This window comes from Geotrypetes seraphini, chromosome 12, assembly GCF_902459505.1.
Source record: "Geotrypetes seraphini chromosome 12, aGeoSer1.1, whole genome shotgun sequence".
Taxonomy (NCBI): domain Eukaryota; kingdom Metazoa; phylum Chordata; class Amphibia; order Gymnophiona; family Dermophiidae; genus Geotrypetes; species Geotrypetes seraphini.
Window position 1 is genome coordinate 117,042,625 of NC_047095.1, and position 11,108 is coordinate 117,053,732.

Here is an 11,108-nt window from a genome sequence, read left to right on the forward strand (position 1 = left end):
TTCTTGGGTCACTCACTGATCAGTGGTTCAATAGAGATCAAGCATTGATTATATAAACCCTGAGTTGTCCCTTGAAGGCAAGATTACCAGACAGCTACTGACCAATTTGGGAGGTGCTATTCAGATTGATCAGTGGTAAAAGGAAGCAGGGGAGACCAAAGCACCATTGGCTGGATACCATCAAGAATGATATGGGAATGAACAGCAAGCAATTGAAAGCAGCTATGGAAAAGAGGGAAGTATGGTGAGGAATAGCCTACAGAGTATCCAAGGTTTGGACACAACAATGGATAGTTGCAGTAGTCAGAAGAGAGATCATTGTAGAAGGGCATCATGTTTGGGAAGACGAAAAGGAACCAGGTAAAGAAGGCGACCTGCAATCATATGGCCAAACATGTTGAAAACTATGGGGATGATGATGGAAGATCTTGCTTGACTAGCCCAAAACCTATTTTTTTAGATATGTAATTGTGAAGCTGACAAATCAAAGCCTCCAGGATGCTCATGTTGCTGGCCAGAAAAGGGAGATCAGAAGCTGTAAATATATTCTCAACATAGGAGCATGAACATATGAAGCATAAATCAAGGAAAATTGGAAATTGTTAAAGATCAAATGCAAAAAAAAATAAAAAAATTTTGATTTGATAGGGATCAGTGAATTCCGATGGGCAGGACAAGATCATTTTCAATCAAATGAGCATTGGATCTGCTACTCTGGTCATGAACACAGAACAATGGTGTGGCATTCCATTCTCGACAAGCTCTCATGTTATCAGCGATAGTCATGTCAATCCATCTTCAAGGAAAGCTGATGAGATCAATGGTCATCTTGACCCAAGTATATGCTCCAATGACAGATGCAGAAGATGAGGACGTAGAATTGTTCTATGAACAACTTCAAAATGAAATAGATAAATGCAGCTGAGAGTCAGAGCAGGTCCTAAAGTCACGTTGGGGTCCAATCACCTCAAGGTTTTCAAGTTTGTTACCTGTTGGCTGAATGTATAAGCTACTTGTGGGGGAAGTGACGTGTTTTCCCACCCTGTCTGAACAATTCCCCCTATGAACTTAACTTTAAGGTTAAGTTTCCTAAAGTGAGGGCTACAGTGGGAAATTTTACTGTGTCTGCACAAAAACCTCACCCCCATGTACACCTTTAGTCACATGGACAAACAAGAGGAAGTAGAAGATTAAAGTTTAAAAAGCAAGAGAAACAGGGTGCAAAAAAAAGCTCTTTAATGGTATTTCTGAACAATAATTTAAGATTGGTAAACACAAATAAGGAAAAAAGTCCAACCCACACGTTGACAATACTGATCTTTGGACCACTCAACCAACCATCCCTGTCCCACCCTCCAAGGACAAAAGCTCAGAAGGAGACAAACTTCAGATGTCACACTGAAGCAAAGGAAAAACAAAAATTTAGAAAATTAAAAAAAATAAAATAAAAAAAATGGCTGATGTATTTTAACATTGGCTTAAGCTTCTTCCTCTGCTTCCTCCCCAAAGTCTTCCTCTTCTTCAGCAGTGGCATCCTGGTACTGCTGGTACTCCGAGACCAGGTCATTCATGTTGCTCTCAGCTTCGGTGAACTCCATCTCATCCATGCCCTCACCTGTGTACCAGTGGAGGAAAGCCTTACGGCGGAACATGGCTGTGAACTGCTCAGAGATGCGCTTGAAGAGCTCCTGGATGGCTGTGCTGTTGCCAATGAAGGTGACTGCCATCTTAAGCCCCCGGGGTGGGATGTCACAAACAGCGGTCTTCACATTGTTGGGGATCCATTCCACGAAGTAGCTGCTGTTCTTGTTCTGCACATTCAGCATCTGCTCATCCACCTCCTTCATGGACATCCGGCCACGGAAGACAGCTGCCACCGTGAGGTAACGGCCATGGCGTGGATCACAAGCTGCCATCATATTCTTTGCATCAAAGACCTGTTGTGTCAGCTCAGGTACTGTCAGGGCTCGGTACTGCTGGCTGCCCCGGCTTGTCAGTGGAGCAAAGCCAGGCATGAAGAAGTGGAGACGGGGGAAGGGAACCATGTTTACTGCCAACTTGCGAAGATCAGCATTGAGTTGGCCAGGGAAACGAAGGCAGGTAGTTACGCCGCTCATGGTGGCAGAGACCAGGTGGTTGAGGTCACCATAGGTAGGTGTGGTCAGCTTGAGGGTACGGAAGCAGATGTCATACAGAGCTTCGTTGTCTATACAGTAGGTCTCGTCTGTGTTTTCTACCAACTGATGGACTGACAAGGTGGCATTGTAGGGCTCCACCACAGTGTCCGAGACCTTTGGCGAAGGCACAACACTAAAGGTGTTCATGATGCGGTCTGGATATTCTTCCCGGATTTTGCTGATCAGCAGCGTGCCCATGCCAGAGCCTGTACCCCCACCCAGCGAGTGGGTGAGCTGGAATCCTTGAAGACAGTCACAGCTCTCTGCCTCTTTCCTCACCACATCCAGCACAGAATCAACCAGCTCAGCCCCCTCGGTGTAGTGGCCCTTGGCCCAGTTGTTACCTGCTCCACTTTGGCCTGTAGAAAACAAGACCAGTGAAATCAGAGCAGGATAATTAAGGTTAGATGAATATGGTCACATGCTGGATTATTACACCCAGAGAGGTGACTGCAGATTAACTATAATTCAGAAAAATGCTCAGGCTCCAGAAGCTGGGAAGAGAAGGGTTTTTTGTTTTTAATTTTCACCACCCTACCATAATATTACTATCAGTACACTTGTTTCATAGCAACAATACAGAATCTCCAACCCCTATCCCACCCACTTCAGGTTTAACTATGAACTCCAGGAAAAACAGAAGTCTGGTTTCTTTTAACTTCCCTGTTCCTAAATTCACCCTGCTTCACCCAAGAGAATATACTTTCTTATGTCACTACTGCCTTTTCCCAATTAAGTACGCAGCTTATACAGAATAAGGCTTCTCACACCTAGGGACAATGTCTATAAAACAGGATTCCCATATTAAAAGAAAAAAAAAAAAAAAACCCATACATTTATCTTTTAAAAAGACAGTGAGCCTCCTTTGCCTCCCATGTTACCAAATGCATTTGATTTCTCCATTTCTAATAAGGTGGTGGTTCTGAAGACATCCAAGACTAATATGTTTCCTACCCAGCAAACCCATTTTATGATCAAGCAGTTTCTTGTTGTTTTTGAATTTTAAGTTGAAATGTCTGGGATTATTCAGTCCTCTCAACACAGGATAAGAACCACCCACAAAGATAAGCAACCCTTCCAAGGCATGGTCCAATTCTAGATTCTGTCCAAATCTCTTCACATCAGCTTTAATAAACTTAAATTTTCTTTCCTTGTATGGAATTAAGTGTGTGTATAGGGGGAACTTTCTTTCAAGTTACCAACATAGCTTTGCCATCCAAAAGAATCTCTCCCCCCACCTCCCCTTTCCCCACTAGTGCCACATCTCCAAGTCTTACCAAAGACAAAGTTGTCAGGTCTGAAGATCTGTCCAAAGGGTCCAGATCGGACAGAATCCATGGTTCCGGGTTCCAAATCCACCAGGATGGCACGGGGGACATATTTTCCACCTACAAAAAGCATGAAAAAAGTAAAGCACTCTTATAAAGACCAAATTGCACAGTCATTGTTAAAAGCTTAAAATCCACTTCTCATCCTGCTAGATGGTTTGTTTGTTTTCCCACATAGTAAAATGGATTTCATAGAGTGATGCAATTGAAGGATGTACATATGCCTGTCCACTAAGACACCCTTCAACATATGCCAAACATGTTCAGTAATGGCTACAGAAGAGACATCCCATAATTTAGAAGTTGTCACAGTAGTAATTTAATATATGAGCAATAGCAGCCAGTAAACTACCCAAAAATTGGGAGTAATGGCAGCCCTGAGCTCCACCCAGTGAGTTGGGCCCCAGGGCTCACTTAAGTGTTACTTGCCTAGGCTGTCCTCAGAAACTCCCTTCTTCACCCAACCCTTAATAGCAAGGCCAGCACCCTACCTGTGGCCTCATTGTAATACACGCTGATTCTGTCCAGCTGCAAGTCACTGTCCCCATGATAGGTGCCAGTGGGGTCGATACCGTGTTCATCGCTGATCACTTCCCAGAACTAGTGTATTTAAAATAAAAAAAAGGGGTGGTCAAAAGGTCAGAACACACAGTGATGTTACACATTAGGCATCTTTCTCTCCCTTCATGTCCAGCATGCATCTTCTCCCCCTTTAAGAAGGGGGTGTCAGCCCACCACCACACACATAGTCTGTTACAGGCATCCCTATCCTGAAAATATTGGAGAAATGGATGCAGACTAGAGACAGTGGAATAACAGAAGGGGCGAGGGCAGCTGCAGTGGCTCTGAAGCTAAGGCGCATGTAATGACATCAGTGGAAGACATCTGAAAAAGTTTCGAGGCAGGGCCAGGGCCAAAGTTCCACAGACAGGAATTTAAAGGAAGCAAGACAAAAGCCGAGTTTAGGCTGGGAGGAATTTTAAGCAGATACGTGGGAGGAGAGGAACACAGGGCCTGAGCTGAATGAACAAAAGCCATGACTAAGTGTGTTATAGAATTCTAATGGGCATCCCCTTCCCTCATCTTCCCTGACACTTTTAAAGAGCTCAAGCTGCCCTCTATAGAACACCCAACTTCAGCTGTTGGGGGGGGGGGGGGGGGGTGATAATCTTCCCACACAGCATGGTCACAAGATGCCAGGAAACAGCTCACTGGGCCAAGATCCAGCCCTGGCCAGACAATGAGTCTATTCTCATTCTCTTCCCCCTCCCAACTGGCTCCTGCAGAGGACTGTGGGAAGTGAGGGACAGTATTGTGGCAAATCTAGCTCCAAGTTCTTTGTCCTCTGCCCTATCAGTCAAATTTTACAAGTGTGGGGCTGTCCAGGAAACAGGAAGCCAGAGGAACTAGAGCTGAGGATTTTTAAGTTTCTTTACTATGGCGACACCCCCCTTTTGCCTTAAAAGAAAAGGGGGAAGTGGCAAAACCTTGGGACAATTTAGTTTGTTCTGGCATCACTTCCTCTATAATGTGGAGCAGAGGGTTGAGCAGGAACTTGTGGGGCATTAATATCCTTTGTCATCTAATTCTCTGGTCTTCCTTTGTTCCTAGCCAGCACTCTAAATCTCCCATGTCCCTGCAAGGACACTTCACTCAGCATCTTCTTACAACCCCTTCATTTTATTAATTATTTCTATAGCGCTACCAGTCCCCGCTCGAAAGAGCTTACAATCTAAACAGCCAAGACAAACAGGATGTCATGGATACAGTTAAGGGGAACGTTTAATCAGTGGGCTGGGTTGGAGGGCAGAGGAATATTCGGGTTAAGGATTAAAAGCTATATCAAAAGGTGGGTTTTCAGTCTACTTTTAAACAAGGGAAAGAAAGGAACATTTGGTAATGTTTACTTAATATACTATCAGAATTTCCTGTTGATATTTGTGAATGCTTTATTCACAATGTTCTGTTCTGATTGTTTATACTCGTAGATCAGAAAGGTCTTTGAAAAATTTGTCCCTTCAAAAAAAAATTTTCTTAAGAGCTGCACTGATTAGTATTTCAGAGTATGATCCTACTATTTCCCTCCTTGTGAGGAATTACTATTAACACTCCTAGGCCTGTGTCCTTGCCTCTCCCATTTGTTGCAATTGTAACCTTCCCCATTGTGCATCTTTTTCCTATTGGGTAAATATGCTCATTGTTATCTTTATTCAGTTTATCCTCTCCCTCTAATTTAAAAGTTTTAATTTTAGTATTGTAAACCACTTAGTGACATATTTAAAATTTGAAAGAGGCATGTACTGCAGCTCTGATCTGCTCAGTTTATACTTTTTTTTTTTTTTTTTACAGGATACAAAGTCTCATCAACAGAAGATGAACCCGACAGCCCAAACTTACACATTGCCAACACTACAGGGTGAGTCCAAAAACATTACACAAGCAAAAAGGGCAGCCCATCTGGGAGGAGGAATGAGTCAGTGAAAAAGGGATGGGTTGTGCTTAAGTCAGCATGGAAGAGGGGGTGGAGGTGTAATGTCTGTATACTCACCATATTAGACTGTATAAGTGTGTCAATGAAGACAGAAAAAACAGTAGATCCCACCCTGCACACATCACTCCAGTTGCAATCCTCCCCCAGGGCTGATGCAAGCCTCCAGAGTGCAATCAAACCTAGTTAGCACTAGGTTACTCTTGGGCTATCAGCAAAGTCAAGGAGTTGGGGGTAGGATGAAAATACATAAACATGCGTCCCCCAGCAGCCAGAAATGTCACAGCCTCCTATCTTGAACCATAGGGGCTATGATCAACAACCCCCCCCCCCCCAAATCAGTCCATTTTCATTTATGGATCCAACGCCTTGTCTTTCTACAAACTGGCGAGACCATGCTTGTGTTAGATCCCGCTTTCCCTCCCATCCTATTGGCTTAAAGCAGCTGTGATGTCACAAAGCTCAGCAGGGAATAATCAGTACACATTCTAGGTCTTTTCCCAAAGTTGGCCACTCCCAGGGGGGAATTTCTCCTTAGCTTACCAATTATAAATATAAATATGAATGTATGCCTATTCTTAACCAGTGAATTTACTGGGCTGAATTTTTTTGTTTTAATCCTGTCTGGTAAGATGCATTTTTAGCATCCATGATAAGTGCATCCAAATTTTATATACTTAATATAGCACAATTCAAGGGAGATATCAATGTGGAATACAATATTGTAATGATAGAAAGGACAAAAGAATACATAGAATTATAATTTTAAGAGGGAACTACAATATTTAATAAGAAAAAAGGAGAAGAGAAAAAATTAACTAGTTAAGCACCTATTTGTATCCTGCGTTCAGAGTCTCAGCTCTATAAATGAGGGATGATAATGATATCAGGAATTGTTAGCATTATTGAAGAAAAGGTTTCTAGATTAGCTTTAAATTTTTCAAAGAGACATTTCTAACCTAAGTTGGAGAGGTAGAGCGTTCTATAATGAAGGACCAGTGACTGAAAAACTAATTAAGGGTTGTTTTTTTTCTTATAAGCAGTCTACATGAGGGTATGTACAGTAAGGTGTTAAAAGTTGGTCTAGATAAGAGGGTAACCGATGAATTGTCTTGAATACAAGCAGCAAGAGTTTGAATGTGATTTGATGGGTAATGGGTAGCCAGTGAGCAGTTTTAAGAAGGATGGGTAATGTGGTCATTTCTTGACAATATAGGAATAAAAGGATTGAAAATGTATTTAAATGCCCAGTGCATGGGCTAGTATTCCTCCTTTTCTAGTGTAAAAACATTTAGCTCTATGGTATGGGAACATTTTAGATTTCTAATCAAAGCCAGACATGCCTGGGCTCAGCCTGGGTTAGGAGTCTCACCAGGACTCTGGAACCTCTCCCCACAAAAAAAAGAAAAGGGGAGTTTTGTGGGAGGTGCCTTTATCATATGCTCCATCCTGGGCAGATGAGTATCCATTAATGCAAATGAGTCCCAAAGCTCAAAACAGGAAAGGGCCCCTCCTATTCAGGTACCAGGAATCTGCAGAAAAATTAATTTAAGGGGGCAAAACCTATTATGACACTCTCCAACCCCCAAAGGAGTCAGAACAAGGGTGGCATCTTTGGATCACTGCAGCCATTGGGTTAAACCTCTAAGCAGAAGCTCCATGACTTGAAGTACTTGAAAAAATTAAGAGAAATAACAGAATCCCCATAACACAGAAAGGGCCAATCTTGGACTTCACGGGCAATACGTTTTGCAAAACATTTTCTACCTTTGTAAACCAAAGCATGGTTTAAAGAAAATTTGTCCCAGGCAGAGCCTGCCTCAAAAACCATAGCTTCCAAACTGCATCTATTCTGCACCCTGTATCTTAAGGTCTTTTTGCAAGCTACATCCTTGCATGAATCAAGGATATTTAAAAAAATATATACATATTTAAATTAAGAAAAATGCACTCTCAGCGTTTTATTAGCCACCTAAACATTTTAATTTACTTAAGTTTAAACTGGGATGGATTTACATATTGCATCAAAATTTGGCAGAAAGGTAACAAAAGACAGCCCCTTTACAAAGGATCTATTTCCTTCAAGCTTTTAAAAATGCATATATTTGAATTATAATTGAAATAAGGGCATCTAGCCACAGGCTTAAAGAAAATACAAATAGTAATTATCTATTAATAGAGTGATTTCTTTGGATAAAACTTCTCCATCCTCTAGCTCTACTAGATTTCACTTCCCCCCTTCCACGCCCATAATGGATTAGGAGCAAGTCACAATCCTAGACAATCAGCTTGGACCTCTTAGAATAGTCAGTCTGAAAGGGGATCAAGTCGCAATGAAGTGGAAATAGATGGCTTGGGAGAGAATTCATGAACATTTTAATGAAAGAAAAGTGAATCTGCTCTGCAGAGCTTTCTATGCAGACAAAAGAGAAAGAGGGGAAGGAGGAGGAGGGAAGGGAGAGGCAGGAGGGGGGGGGGAGGGGGACGTGGCTGACTCGTCTTCTCACACTGCCGCCATTTCTGATTCAACTTCCTACCCTTCATCAGCCAAGTTTTATTTTTTTTTTAATACATCCTATTTTAAAATACCGTCTTCCACCCTCCTCAAATTAGTCAGTTAAACTCAATTAGACGCTGCATAATTTATTTTGTTTTCACATTTCACACTCGGGTCCTTGGTTCCTGCGTGATCTGGAGAAGCGATTAGGATTTTAAAAAAATAAAAAAATACGACATCCAAACGCAATTAACAGTTTGCAGTCACTAATAATAGATTTCAAGAGGGTGTGGAAAACGGGATCATTATCCCGAGATGTCAGAATAGGAGTTGCTACAAGCTGATCTCGCCTCCCTCCGCCCTCTTTTGTTACAATGAAATTCTCCATTTTGCAACTCTGTAGCCCCTGCCCACCCGGGCCAAAGACCTTTGCTACAATCTGTCAATTATTAATTCTAGGAAGGGGGAGCTTAGGCATTTTCTCCCTTGCCATGTTTTCACATTCTTTTTTACCCCCCCCCCCAAAAAAAAAAAAAAAAATATATATATATATATATAAATAAATAAATAATGCCTTGAGCTCATGCCACGCCATTCCGGTACCACTCCCTTAAATACAAAGGCGCTAAAAATGTACAAATACGGAGCATTCCCCCCCCCCTGTATTTCCAGCCCTTTCACTTTTTATTAAGTATGTGTTCAGCAAACCAGATCCTAGTTAAAATTGATATCCCCAGTTAAAATAGCAAAAAAATAAAGTATATATTGTAGGAAAAAAAACAACAACCCAACTAATTATATAGTTAAGGAGAAAAAAGGTACATCAGATTAATCAACAGATCTTTATACTTTCAAATCCCTCCCATGCGGCAAAGGGGGTCATTTGGCGCTAAACGTGTAGACGTTAGCGATTTAAGCGCATGTTATCCAATGACAAAACCTAGCGTTAGAAAATAAGCGGGCTGATCTTACTTTAGGAGGGGGGGCGCTATTAAAAAAATTAAATTCACCACGTCCCTCTTTACAGTAAACTTTTTCGTCTTTTAACATCTTCCTCCTTTTCAGATCCGCTTTTACACTACGTAGATCAAGATCGGAGAATTATTTTATACCCCTCTTCCCCCCCCCCCATAAGTTAAAGGCATTTTCTACCTATCGCCTTAACCCAAATACCTTGAGACGTAACCGGAAACCTCTGCATTCTTTCAAATCGAAATGTTTGAAAACGTCTCCAAACATTTTGAGCCCCCTCCCCGCAAAAAAAATAAATAAATAAATAAAAAATCAATAGCTTATATTTTTAGCGGTCAAGTCTTGGATTTAAGATGCAGTGACCTCCTATAAGCAAAATAAGTTACGTGAGAAATACAAGTCAACATTCATTCTCTACAGGTTTAACAACATTGGATAAACACTTATATAGACAGCACCAGTATATACAAAAGATACCAAGCGACAGAGTCTTTAAGAAGCGATAAACTTAAAACAATATAAGCCTGAAAGGTCTGCAGGGGCGCTGGCTGACCTTAGCCCCGATCTGGTTGCCACACTGGCCGGCCTGGATGTGCACAATCTCCCTCATTCTGGGCTACTGCAGCGGCCGGCGGCTGATACAAGGAAGGTCCTGGCACGGAGTAGAACGTTCCCTGGAGCGCGAGGCAGCGAACGTTTCCTCTACCAACGTGGAGGACAATGGAAGGAGCACGAGTACCGCGCGAGAGATAAGAGCGAGCTAGCCGCTCCCCCCTTCCCTTTTTTTACCACAAAGGCCCTGCAGGCGATCGCTGATTGGTCGACAGGACCTGCACAACGAGGAGAGAGATGAAAAAAAACCCTTTAGTATTAGGGCGCGGCACGAGGGATGCTGGGAGTTGTAGTTTGTCTGGCGCAGTTTTATAGGGCAATGGGTTAGTGATGCAAACTCTAGTCTAAATGAAGGAGCAACACTGAACGTTAAAGAAGGAATTACATGATCTGGTTCACTAAAGACTGCTCCAGTTTGTGTCTATAAAATGAAACACTTTGGGCCTGGATTCTTAAAACTTCACTGTAAAATCTAATGGACCGTTGCTGCAGCTGTTATTGTAAGGATTGCAAAAAGGCAAGACCTTCTCCAAAAACCTCACATGCAAATGAGGTTAGCGGAGAGTAGTGAAGATTCGCTAAATTTGCATGTGCTGGTGATAACAATGGGCACATGTGCAGAATAAATGCAAATATTAAAAACATAAATCAAAGATTGGCAGGAGGGCTGCCCGCTTCCCTCTCCCCCCCCCCCCACAGCAGTGGGAGAGATGCCTACTCCCACTACTCCCCCCTCCATGTACACACACACACACACACACGACAGCAGGAGAGATACCCACTCCCTCCCGTCACCGAAGTTAAGCAACCCCCCACCCCCACCCCGGCAGTGAAAAGGGCCCTTAATGAGGAAGAGATGGAGTGATCTTTAATTCTTCTAATTTTTTATTAATGTATTGCCTGTAAATCCAAAGCCTAACTGAAGCAGTGTATCTTCAGGTATGTTTTCTATCATAGAAACATGAAGGCAGATAAAAGCCGAATGTGGCCCATCCACAGCATCTACTTTTTTTTTTTTTTGTTTTCTACCCCGC

At 42.4% G+C, this 11,108-nt stretch overlaps 1 protein-coding gene across 1 annotated transcript; it reads right to left on the reverse strand.

Annotated features, from left to right (window-relative positions):
* Positions 1-1,214: 1,214 nt before the first annotated feature.
* On the reverse strand, positions 1,215-10,250 carry TUBB (tubulin beta class I). Its single transcript, XM_033915437.1, has 4 exons — positions 10,016-10,250; positions 3,997-4,105; positions 3,455-3,565; positions 1,215-2,536 (listed from the first exon to the last, which is right to left on the reverse strand). Exons 1-4 carry the CDS (start codon positions 10,070-10,072, stop codon positions 1,479-1,481), a joined length of 1,335 nt encoding a protein of 444 aa, XP_033771328.1. The 5' UTR covers positions 10,073-10,250; the 3' UTR covers positions 1,215-1,478.
* Between the last annotated feature and the right edge of the window lie 858 nt (positions 10,251-11,108).